The following is a 13,391-nucleotide window of genomic DNA, read 5'->3' as shown; positions in this document are numbered from 1 at the left end:
GCAGGAATGTTCCTATACTTCATATGATCATTTGTTATTTTATTTTTAATAATAGCCATCCCTAGTAGGTATGAAGTGGTATCTCATTATGATTTTGATTTGTATTTCCCTCATGTGTAGTGATATAGAACATCATTTCATGTGCTTATTGGCCATTTGTATATCTTATTTGGGAAAATGTCTATTCAAGTCCATTATCCATTTTAAAATCCAGTTGTTTGTTTTTTGTTGCAAGTAATAGTAGTTCTTTATACTAGTATGTTCCAGATAGCAGTCCTTGTCAGATATTTTCTCCCATTCTGTGAGTTGACTTTTCATTCTGTACATATTGTCCTTTGATGCACAAGAGTTTTTAATTTTGGTAAAGTCCAATTTCTCTGTTTTTCATTTGTTACCTGTGCTTTTAGTGTCACTTCTAGGTATCCATTCCCAAATCCAATGTCATGAAGATTTTTTGCTATGTTTTCTTCTACGAGTTTTATCATTTTAGCTCTTGTGTTTAGGTCTTTGATTCATCTGGAGTAAATTTTTTTCAATTGCTCTTTTTTTTGAGTAAATTTTTATATGGTATAAGGTAAAGACCCAATTTCATTCTTTTGAAATGTGCATATCCAGTTTTCTCAAAACCATTTGTTGAAATGATTGCCCTTTCCTCACTGAACAGTCTTGGAACACTTGTTGAAAGTCATTTGATCATATATGTGACAGTTCATTTTTGGACTCTATTCTATTCCATTAGTCTATATATCTTTCTTTATGCTCGTACCATATTGCTCTGATTATTGTACCTTTGGAGTAAGTTTTGAAATCAGAAAGTGTGAGATCCCCAACTTTGTTTTCTTTTACAAGATTGCTTTAGTTATTTGAGGTCCCTTGATCCTCCATATGAATTTTAGGATGGAGGTTTTTTCTATTTCTGCAAAAATAGTATTATTTCTAAAGCTATATTGTTCAGTAATGAGAGCTCATAATTTTTATAACCTTTTGTCTGTTCTTTTTTATAATTATGATAGTTCATTTATAAAAAACACTATTAATGTTGTTACCTAAACACCACTTTGTTGTTAAATTAATATTGATCTGACTGCTTTGTTTTGTCAGTGTGTGTGAATTACACTTAAATATTGAAAATAAAAAGTATATAATATATGTATTTGTTTTAGGCATGTATCTTGTCAGCAGAATATAGGTGGATTTTTAAAAACATCCACTTGATAATCTATTTATTTTAATAGGTAAACTTAGCTCATTTATACACACAGAAGTAAGATTTTTTAAGAAATGAGAAAAGTTTAAATTACAAGTTATGTTATTGAGAGTGTGCTCTCAGTACCAAACAGAAAATCAAAATCCACACTTAGACATTAGGAATGAGAAAAAAAATTTAAAAGCTATCAGAGAGAACACAGATATTTCCTACAAAATAATGACAATCTGTTAACAGAAAATTTCTCTTAGCAACAATATAGTCCAGAAGACAACATGTTTCAACATTTTGGCTTGTACACTTATTTTAAGTGGAAGTGCCCCCCTCACCACTTCCTCTCCTTCCCTCCCTCCCTCCCTCTTGGGTTCAGTGTTTTGGTATCACAGCTCACACCTGAGATATTTTCCATGTTCATTTTCTGAAACCAGTCATCTGTATCCATCATTCTCCCTTGGTCTTAGGCTTGCAAGTTATGACCAAAAGATTTGGTAGGCAGCATTTTTATGCAATTTCCCCTTTTAAACTAGCTTAGGGGCCTAATTGCTTATTTTGCATTTAAGTAGTAAGCCTGGCTCAGGTCCCTTGTTTAGCCTGAAGCACTTTTGTCTCTATTAAACTGCTGAAACAACCTCCTGACCTTCACTGCCTTCAACTAAATCCAAGATTAGAACTCTCACAACTTTAGTCTACCTCACCTCTTCCTTTTTCACTTTTCATCCATTTAAATATATATCTTTTACTTGTGCCTTACTATTCTTTTGCTTTCCTCTTTTTATATTATATATATATATGTAATTTATTGAAGCATAGTAAGTAAATCAAAGCAAGGACTTACTCCCCTATGATACATTTTTTGTGAAGAGCTAACACACACATTAAAATGGGATATAATCCTGGCCCATGTGGCTCAGTGTTAGAGCATTGGCCTTTGCACCAAAGGGTCATGGGTTTGATTCCAAGCCAAGGGCGGGTACTTGGGTTGCAGGTTTGATCCCACAGGGGAAGCAACTAATGTTTCCCTCCCTCCCTCCCTCCCTCCCTCCTTCCCTTCTTTCTCTAAAAATCAATAGAAAAAATATCCTCTGGGGAGGATAAACAAACAAAAAACTAATTCTCAAATTGCATAGTCAATTTTCTATCATTCATTTTATTACTTCATTTTATAAGTAACTTAAACACTTGATGTGTCATAATTTTATACTAACACAATAAAAATTACTATTTTAGAAAATCTTTACTTCTTTAAATGTCCCAAATAAAATAGCTCCCTCTCACCTGACAGATGACCTCTACATTATATTTAGGAATAAATTTGGAGGAGTTTGTAATGTAAGGAAATTTGAAAACACTATCAGTAACATAAATATTGGTGTGTCTTTGCTAGTCAAACCCTCTCCTTGCCAATAAGGCCATGCAAACCAAGAAAACACACACTATTTGGCGAGAGGCAAGCGAGAGGATGTTAGAAGGCAGCACGCCTTCACCACTGAAATGGCACTTCACAGGTACTCCTCATCCCAGTCACCTACAGTCTCCTTGTCAATGAAAGAACAATTATAAATATACTGGATATAAACCATTAATAATGATTTCCCAATAGAAATCTACAAAGATATATGGGAAATAGAACTGCTAGCAGTAAAGTGAAAGCAAGTAAGCAAACTCAGGGATTCTTTTTATCTAGGTAAATTTACTACAAAAAGTTTACCTGTGAAAATATTTCCTTTTTGTCTTCAAGTAAAGACTGAGGTGCTGAGAGAAAATCCTTTTTCTCATAGCTCTCCTGGCTGATGAGCGTGTCTGCATAGTTGGGCTGCGGGAAGATCAGGTGACTCTTCCGCGAGCCCGCAGTGAGGGAGACTTCGTGGGAATAGGTCTGCAGGAAAGCCTGCACCCCGTCCACGCCCACAAAGTGCGAGGCAGGCAGGCCCTCCAACCCGCCTCCTGAAGCCTGGAGCAGACGTGACGTGTGCCAGCGCCTCAACCTGAGCGCCAGCAACACGATGACAAAGGCGAGAAAGACGCAGGAGACCGCAGCCACTGCCACCACCAGGTACAAAGTGAGGCTGGAGTCATCAGGGTCAGCGGAGGGCTCCAGGTTGCCCAGGTCAGCCAGGACATCTGGGATGCTGTCAGCCACGGCCACGGTGAGCGTGACAGTGGCAGAGAGAGGGGGCTGGCCATGGTCCTGAACTGCCACCACCAGGCTCTGCTTGAGCGCATCTCTGTCCAGCAGGGCCCGCGCAGTGCGCACCTCGCCCGTGTGCAGCCCCACCGCGAAGAGCCCTGGCTCGCTGGCCTTGAGCAGGCGGTAGGACAGCCAGGCGTTCTGGCCTGAGTCTCTGTCCACCGCCACCACCTTGGTCACCAGGTATCCGGGTTCTGCGGAGCGGGGTGCCAGCTCCACACCGGTTGAACCATCGGTGGGGAGAGAGGGGTACAGGATTTGGGGCGCGTTGTCGTTCTGGTCCAGCAAAAATATGCTCAGGGAGGCGTTGCTGCTAAGCGGAGGATCCCCGCTGTCATGCGCAGTCACTCTCAGCTGCAGGTCCCGAAACTGCTCATAGTCAAAAGATCGCAGTGCGTACAGGACGCCGGTGTCTGCGTTAATGGAAACATAGGAGGACAGAGGTGCCCCCTGGGTGGTGTCCTCTGCCAGGGAGTAGGTAACTTGTGCATTCTCACCGCTGTCAGAGTCATGGGCTGTCACGGAGAAGATGGAGGCTCCTCTGGGGTTGTTTTCCGCTATGTATGTGGAGTAAGAGTCCTGGCTGAAGGCCGGGGGGTTGTCGTTGATATCTGTCACTTGCAATGAAATGCTCATTTCAGTAGATAGAGGTGGAGTCCCGTGATCCGTTGCTGTTACTGTGATGTTGTACCTGGAGGTAAGTTCTCTGTCCAGTGTTCCTTCTGTCACTAAACGGTAATAACTATCCTCTAGTCTTTCTAATTTAAAGGGTAGATGTCCAGGAATGGAACACATAGTATGACCATTGTCTCCAGAGTCCTGGTCATGCACACTGATAAGAGCAATTATGGTTGCAGGAGGAAAGTTTTCTGGGACCGCAGTGGTGACAGAGGTGATGGTCACTTCTGGGGCATTATCATTTACATCCAGAACTGTGATCATTACCTTCGTTCGAGACATAAGAGCTGCACCATCCTGAGCTTGAATTTCCATTGGATACATTTTGTATTCTTCAAAATCCAAGGGTTCTTTATTCGATATTTCTCCTGTATAAGAATCCAATTGAAATATTTGGGCTATTCTTTGGTCTATATTATGAAAGGAGTATGTTACTTCCCCATTGGCGCCTTCATCTGGGTCAGTGGCTTTTACCGTGAGCAGTCGAGTGCCCGGGGGCACGTTCTCTGGGACACTCACGTGGTACTGTGCCTGAGTAAATGCTGGAGGGTTGTCATTTGCATCCACTACCTGAACACGAATCCGGAGGGTTCCGGAGAGGACTGGGCTGCCCCCATCAGAGGCCGTGAGGAGGAGGTGGTGGACAGCTTCTTCTTCTCTGTCCAGGGGACTCTGCAGCACCATCTCTGGGGGTTGGGACCCGTCAGCTCCTTGCTGCACATCCAGGGAGAAATGAGGATTGGAGCTGAGCTGGTAGCTCTGCAGTGAATTAATACCCACATCAAGGTCTTGCCCAAAAGGCAAAGGAATCCTTGTACCTGGAGCGGTTAGTTCATTCATTTTAAATTCCACTTCCTCTAGCTGGAATTGGGGAGTGTTATCATTAATATCAATTATTTCCACTTCAACAGGGAAAAGCTTCATTGTATCCTCTACCAAGATGTTAAAACTCACCAGACAGCGCAGGCTCTGAGCGCAGAGCTCCTCCCGGTCTATCCTGCCCGCTGTGACCAAGCTGCCGCTTCCAGGATTCAGAGCGAAAGGCTGCGTCCTACCTCTGGAGACGATGCGGGCTCCGCGCTCCGCCAGCTCCTGGGGTTGTAGCCCCAGGTCTTTGGCGATATTGCCCACGAAGAACCCTTCTTCTGTCTCTTCTGGCACCGAGTAGCGGATCTTTCCAGCCCGGGCTTTCAACAACGGCCCCAGAAAAAGGAACAGCAGGACCAGCCCGCTATAGCCGGGCAGCTTCACCCAAGTAGCCATTGCTTTCTCGCTTCAGTTTTCTCCCAGTCCGGTGTCAAGGGTATTGTTCCTCTGCACTTCTGAGCCTAAACTAACTGAATTTTCAGGAGAATTCAGAGCAGAAAGTGGAACAGGAGCAAGGTCTGAGCAGCCTCAGGGAGACCGTTTTCAATCTGGCGGTGATGGAGGTTCTATTTTTTTTGTGAGGGGTGAATGCGCGCGCGCGTACTGTCTGTACCTCCCGGACTGGTGAACAGCGGCGCCTAGAGTCATAACCAGTTACTGCACTTTTTTGAAATAAATATTCTCTTCTCATTAATCTTATCTATCGTTTATTTGTCAAGGAAATAGTTAAGCATTGTACAATATATGCGTGAAAAGGAGAAACTATTTTCACTTATTTAATCATATCTAAATATTGCTAAATTTCAGCATTCAGTAGAAACCCAGTGTTTCCAAGCTATCTGCTTCCCCCATTTGCTGTTCAGAGGGAATACCACAAAAGGAACAAAAATCATCCCTCCACTCTGTGGTGTATGTTGACCACTTGATAACTTGTCAGGCCACATAGATGACCCACTGACCTGTGAGGATGAAAAATCAAATGGAAAAACGAACCTCTAGAATATAAGCTAGACTTTTAAAAAATGGGACTGTCCCACTTACTCTCCACTGTGCTTTGAATATTTATCAGAAACCTTGGCCTTTTTGAAGGACATGTTTTAACCCAGCCTCATTTTTTGTCTTTTTTCTGAATTGTTTATGTATTATGTGGATTTTAAAAGATCTCTAATGTGAGTTTTTAAAAAAGACCTTTAGTTCACCAAAAGGTAATATATTTTGAATAAAATAACACTGGACTCTTGGAATTGCACTGGGAAAATGTCATATGAATTTCTAATTTAGACTTTGAATTTAAGAGGTATAAGAGGTGGTGATATTATTCTTCAAAACTGAAAAGAAAAGGGCCACATCTTTATTTTTAGAAAGGCTATTAAGGATAATATGCAATCTCCTATATATTATTGCATACTCAACAATTTCTCCAAGAGAAGCTGGTGTTCTTAAATAGCAGGATTTTAAGACTACATTGTCTTCCTTCTTTTACATATTGCAAAATTAGTAAAACAGTTACTAACTAAAATGTCTCAGGATTAGAGTAATGTATTTATCTTTACCCAAAAGTTAGGGAAGAATGTTTCTGCATTCCAGGGTTTGACATTTTCAGAAACAAATTGGGCCAGATTTTGGCAGCCAATCCTTGGACACCATAACTCAGAGTCTAGAAAATGAGGAAACAAAGGAAACAATCAAAATCCACAAGAATATTTCTTGGAAGGAGAATTTCTGATCCTGCATAACAAAACCTACAGTTTCTCAGCTTCTCGAGGACAATCATATGGAGCTCAAGGGCAGAGACTTAAAGGTACAATGAACCTTCAATATTGCAAGGAAAGAACTCTTTAGCAGGAAACAATTTTTCAGAACATATATTAATAGGCACAAATCTTTCCCCAAATGAACTGTCCAGGTTAAAGGGGCAAAAATATAAAGATTAGCAAGCAAACTTGTAGAGCTCCACTCATCCACCAACAAGAAAAAAAGCAGAATTTATTTATAACAGGATTATATTTATGAAATAAAAGTGTTAAAACTCACACATATACATTTGAGTCCAATGTAATATTTTAGGCTTCGTTGCTGGCACTACAGAGAATATCCAGTTGAAGGATGTTTCCTGAGTTAACTTGAAATTAAGATTTTGCAATATCCGAAGCCACACATAGATTATAGGAACAGGACAAATTGCTCTCGCTGAAGTGAGAGCAACTCTAAATCCAGGCTTGGACCAGAGACCAGGCTGAAAGCAGGGCTGGTGGAGCTTTGCAGGCGCAGGACGATGGCCAGTCACTGGAGGAGAGAGGGCACCATGATCAGGCCAAGGCCAGGTAAAACTGTCGCTCTGCCTGAAGTCTGGCAGCAACTCCTGCAAACTGTAGGCAAAGACAGGTGCAGCATGCTGTCTATCACCATTGTGTAGGGTGACCTGGAGAGCAGCATCTCTGTCACCCATAGAGCCACAATGCACATCCCCGCTTGTGCAGCCCTGGGTTGAAGAGTTGGAGGTGGTGGTCTGAAACATGTGATAGGACAGCCAGGCATGTGCCCAAGTCGGTGTCCACCTCAGTGACCAGATAGCCAGGCCACACAACCTGCATTGAAGAGGGCTGTGACTTTTAGCTGCAGCTCCTGGCGTAGTGTTCTCTGAGCATTTTCACCAGTTCAGACAGGCTCCGGATGACACTGAACCCAGCTAAACCCTGGTCATGAGCCCGTAGAGTCAGCTGCAGTGAATACCATTGTGTTCTGTGCTCACTCACAGGTCATATAACAGGACCAACAGTCCTTCTGATGGGTGGCTGTTCTGGAAGAAATAGGAGGCATTTAGGGCCCCAAATATGAGTTATAAGCACTAACATGTGTGATGGAGGCTCTGGGTGGGTGTTTCCAGTCTCCTGAATCATATTGGAGACCTATTGGAAAACCAGAGTGTTTTTGTTGATGCTGGTTACATGTAAGGTGATATTTGTGCTGGAGGAGGACAGTTTGTCCTTGTCTATGAGTCTGTTGGTAACATTGTACTTCAGAGTCTGCTCCCAGTTTAGAATTCCTTCTGCCAGTAGCTCACAAAGAATTACACAGTAACTTTTAGAGGTGAATTGTTTGCCATGTATTTATTATTCGCTACAGTATCTTTCACTTCTCCAATTAAACAAGGTCTCTGAGTCCTGCATTTTTGGTTAGGGCAACCACATTTCTTGCCTCTAATATAACTAGACACCCAACTGAATGTCACCTGCCCTGCATTACAGTTTTCAGCTTGTATTTCAGCCAGGTTTCTGAAATGGCTCCTTAAACTGCTGCCTGTCTTCTCTTCTACCCCATGATCTAGCTGTCACTCTTTCAAGTCAAAGATGGTGTTCTCACTATTGAACACTAGATATATTCTGTATGCCCTTTGAGACTCTGTGGAAAGTGTAGGAGAACCCTACCTTAAGGGTGCCATCTAGGTCAGCGGGGATCACCTGAAGAATGCAGAGAGGAGGTGGAGGGCAGGTTCTCCTGCAGGCGGACACTGTGTACTCCTTGAGGCTCAGTAAGGGAGGACTGGCACTGGCACCCAAGACCCACATTTTGCCATGAGCTGTTCTGTCCCCTTCCCACCACGTGGTGGCAGCTCTGCTCTTCTGGTGCATATTTCTGGTTCAATTAGCAACCAGAATATTTACTGCCCTAATGCTTTCTTTTACTTCTAGGGGCGGGGGAGGTAGTTATTGAAACTGATCTGATTAATTCAGGGAATTACTTGCAGCATTCAAATCTACTGTAGCTTAGGAGTAAACTTTGCTTCCATTAAGATACTTCCTAGACTTTTCAAATCAAAACGTCGGCCCTAAAAGCCATATGTTATTTATATCCAGGATGAATATGTTTCTATGAAAAGAATATTCATTGGGTTTCCAGTGAAGGTTGGAGATTCAAGGGGCTTAGGAGCTTCTTTGATCTATCCTGTCATTCTCAGTTTCCTCCCTACTCTCTCCGTCGGCGGTAAAAGAAAGGCTTCTCAGCACTCACCATGGCTATGGTCACCGAGACGCAGATCTCTGGCGAGATGCCCCAGTCTTAGGCCTTGGCCATTGCTTCCGGATCTCTCGTGGATCTGCTACGCGATTCAGTAGGCTGAACAAAGACGGCAGGAAAGGAAACGGCGCTTGCTTCCTGCACTCCCCGCGCTTTCTCTGCAGGGGGACTTCTTCCTATGTCTTCTCAATGCTGCTTCTCACATCCGAATACATCACTACGGTTGCTCCAGATTACAAAGGTGCTAGAAAGAAAAATCAGGATGATTAGACGTTCCTTACCCAGACATTTGGAACAGATGGCAGGAAAGATGGCACGCAGAGTTCGCTCCGGATGTGTTTCTCAAAGTCCGCAGGGATCCTGCGTCAGCCTCGACAGTGGATTGCTTTGCTTCACTCCACCCACGGATTGGCCGACAGCGGCACCCAGAGGCCCAGACCTATATCCATTTTCATTTCCAGAAGTCCTAGCAGGAGACTGCATTTGCTTTATTTCTAGGACTTATTTTAGAATACAGTTAGTTTAGTACAAAGGCTGCAAGTCGTTATTTCTTCTTGACAAAATATCAATAATATGATCGTTCCACAAAATTTAAATCAAACGTTGTAACGTATTAAAATGCATAGCGACTTAAAATAAGAATTCTTACAGAATTTTCCCTCTTGACATTTCCGTTTAAAGATGATATACTGCTCTAACTGGTTGGGCTCAGTGGATAGAGCGTCGGCCTGCGGACTGAAGGGTCCCAGGTTGGATTCTGGTCAAGGGCATGTACCTTGGTTGCATGCACATCCCCAGTAGAGGGTGTGCAGAAGGCAGCTGATCAATGTTTCTCTCTCATCAATGTTTCTAACTCTCTATCCCACTCCCTTCCTCTCTGTAAAAAAATAAAAAATCAATAAAATGTATTAAAAAATAAAAAATAAAGATGATATACCATCGAAGCTTCTTTTCCTTAAAAGAACTTTTTACTCAAGAAATTATCCATTGTGAAAAGAATTTTACATTGTAAAAAATAGAATTTTCACTGTAAATTCTATAATAAAAAGAAAGTTTCACTATAAAAACGTAGGAAATACTGATAAAAATGTAAAATCACCAGCAACTGCATTATATAATTTATGATTTAAAGAATTTATATTCTATGCCTATTCATACTTTTAATATATGTATACTTTTCTTCTTTTTTATTGTGGTAAAATATGCCTGACTTAAAATTTCCCATCGTAACCATTTTAAGTGTACATTTCAATGGTATTAAATACATTCATAATGTTGTGCAACTATCACTACCATCCATTTCCATAATTATTTTCATCATATAAAACTGAAACCTACACCCATTAAATGATAACTCCTCATTCTCCCTTCTCTCCATCCCCTGGCAAACACCATTCTACTTTCTGTCTCAATGATTTTGACCCCTAAAAATACCTAATATAAGTGGAATCATACAGCAATCTTTTTGTGACTGGTTTATTTTACATAGCAAAGTGTCCTCAAGGCTCATCCATGTTGGAGCATATGTCAGAATTTCCTTCCTTTTTAAGGCTGAATAATACTCCATTGTATGTAAATACCACATTTTACTTATCTATTCATCTGTTGACAGACATTTGTGTTACTTAAAACTTTTAGCTCTTGTGAATAATGCTGCTAAGAACATGGGTGTATAAATATCTCTTCAAGACTCTGCTTTCCATCCTGTTGGAAATTGCTGGCTCATATGGTAATTCTATTTTTAAGTTATTGAGGAACCACCACACTGTTTTCCACAGTGGCTATTCCATTTTACATTCCCACCAACGGGGCACAAGGATTTCAATTACTCCACATCCTTGCCAACATTTTTTTATTTTCTGTTTTTCAATAGTAGCCATCCAAATGGCTGTGAGGTGTTATTTTATTGTTGTTTTGATTTGTATTTTCCCAATAATTAGTGATGTTGAGGAGGATCTTTTCATGTGGTTATTGGCCATTTATAATACTTATGGAATTACATATATACTATTATAATCCCCCAAGTAATTCATTCTTTCATGGATATTATTGGTTGCCTCTGTAGACTGAATATCTGTGTCCCCCTGATTCATATGTTGAAACCTAATACCCAATGTGATGGTATTAGGAGGTAAAGCTTTTGGAAAGTGATTAGTTCATGAGGGTGGAGTTCTCAAGAATAGTATGAATGTCCTTGTAAAAGAGGTTGCAGAGAGCTCCCATACAACTTCCACCATATAAAGTTACAGTTAAAAGACTGCTGTCTGTGACTATAGAAGCCTGTCCTCACCAGACACCAAATCTTTCAGTCTTTATCTTGGAGCTCGCAGACTCCAAAACTGGGAAATAAATTTCTGTTGTTTGCAAGCCACTTGATTTATGGTATTTTGTTATAGCAGCCCGAATGGACTAAGAGTTGCCCATGCCCTCTCCTTTCTTCTAACACTTTATTTATAGCTTAGGGGCCCAGTCTCTGAATACCTAAGGTGAAGCTGAAGCTATTCATAGCTATAGTAGGTTCTGAGAGCTCCAAACCAATAATGATAATCTCATTCTATTTGTCAATGGAATATGGGCTTAAAATAATAAGCTTAGGTCAGGGTTTCTCAGCCTTGATATGACTTTGAGACAGATAACCCTGTTGTGGGGGATAAATGTACTGTATATTGTAGAATATACAGCACATTCCTGGCCTCTACCCTCTAGATTCCAGTAAACTCCACCCCCTTAGTTGTAACAATCAAAAATGTCTTCAGACATTACCAAACACTACCTTTGAACCATCATATTATAGAACACATTATAGAACAAAGAGAACAAATGTAGAATTATCTTAAAGAGCATAATTTCAACTTCAAACTTAACATTAACAAAAGCAAACTGTGTCAGGCCATTTAAATTCCTCCCATGATATACAGTCTACCTAAATCAAAGAGGACATATGCACACACACTATTAATAAACCTCTCTGCTCATAACAATTAGACTAGAGAGGAAATGTATATGAAATGACTCTATCTCATTTTAAAATAACAAAGAATGTATTTTCTCTCACAAATTATCATAGGAGTTAGACTATATTTATGTTCCTTCTAGATGGATAGATTGGTTCATTCAATTAGCAAATATATTCTGTATATCTCCCATGTTTTGGTGCTAGGTACTGGGACATGATGAGCAAGACAGAAGACTCCTGATTATCATGGAGCTTCCAATATGGGGTAAGAGAAGCAATAAAAACACAGAAATAAAGTGAATTTTTGAAATGTTAATCACATTTTTTGAAAAAATCCTCACCCAAGGATATTTTTTCCAATCAACTTTAGAGAGTGGAAGGGAGGGAGAGGAGGAGAAAGGGACATCATGTGAGAGAGCCACATTGATTGGTTGCTTCCTGCATGCACCAGACAGGGTCAGGGATAGAACCTGCAACCCAGCTAAGTGCCCTTGACTGGGAATGGAACCTGCCACCCTTTAGTGCACGGTCTGCCGCTCTAACCACTTAGCAACACCAGCCAGGACTATTAATCACATTTTTAAGAGCATGCTCTTAAATTTAGACATAGTGGTTAATATTTTACAGGATAGAAATAAAATTTTTAATGACCTTGATGCTCTACCAAACTGATTCCATTAAAAAATAAATGGAAATGAGTAAAAATAAGTGGAAAGTATTACATAATGAGGCTTAAATATTATAGATACATGTTGATGAATACCTAATTACATACAGAAGAGACAAGCAGAAAACAGTTATCAAAATAGTAGAGGTGGGATGAACAAAAATCCTAACTAATTTAAAAATTACTGGCAAGTGAGTGGCAGGGAATAATACTTCAATTATATTCTACGTCAGTGAGACCATTTGTCAGACAATTCTGTCTAAAATGAACACGTGCTTCCAGAAGAATACCTACTCCTTTGTTTACATTTGTATCTATGTCAAACATTAAAAAGAGGAATCACCCTTGTTCCCTTGGGATCCTTCAAAACAGACCCTTGAGGCATGGGTCCACTCCATTCATTTTCATAATCAATGTTACGACAGAATTATATAGTGAGCAGCATGTCCTCTTCTCCACTGATTTGCATACTTTGAAATGCACTGCACGGTTAGTCATAAATTCTTCCCTCAGCTCCCACGTGGATATATACCCTGGAAAACATCCGAGATGTTTCCAAAAGCAAAGACGCTTTCCACATGGATGCCCTGTATCCGACAATCACCCGGAAGCCTAGGAGATACCCCGCCCCACAGCGATCCGATAAAAGCTCTGGCTTAGCGGCGGGGCGAGGGGCGGGTGTGGGAGGATCTATCTCTTTTTTGGAACGGTGTCTAAATACAAACTAACTTCTTAAATTATTCCCTCCGTAGAAAGCCAAGTTCTCGCGAGACAGTATTACGCCAGCTAGCATAATTGCGCCTGCGCGCTC

At 41.0% G+C, this 13,391-nt stretch overlaps 1 protein-coding gene across 1 annotated transcript; it reads right to left on the bottom strand.

The window, feature by feature from the left end:
* Positions 1 to 2,463: 2,463 nt before the first annotated feature.
* LOC102760215 (protocadherin gamma-A1) lies at positions 2,464 to 5,503 on the bottom strand. Its single transcript, XM_006776963.2, has one exon. It carries the CDS (start codon positions 5,334 to 5,336, stop codon positions 2,901 to 2,903), a length of 2,436 nt encoding a protein of 811 aa, XP_006777026.1. The 5' UTR covers positions 5,337 to 5,503; the 3' UTR covers positions 2,464 to 2,900.
* Positions 5,504 to 13,391: the final 7,888 nt, after the last annotated feature.

The sequence above is a fragment of the Myotis davidii genome, unplaced genomic scaffold (genome assembly GCF_000327345.1).
Source record: "Myotis davidii unplaced genomic scaffold, ASM32734v1 scaffold89, whole genome shotgun sequence".
Classification (NCBI taxonomy): domain Eukaryota; kingdom Metazoa; phylum Chordata; class Mammalia; order Chiroptera; family Vespertilionidae; genus Myotis; species Myotis davidii.
Note: the sequence above shows the minus strand (reverse complement) of the source record. Positions and strands in the feature narration are given on the sequence as shown.

Excerpts from the sequence above, each read along its gene's own strand:
- LOC102760215 (XM_006776963.2), bottom strand. The coding sequence starts at position 5,336 with ATGGCTACTTGGGTGAAGCTGCCCGGCTATAGCGGGCTGGTCCTGCTG.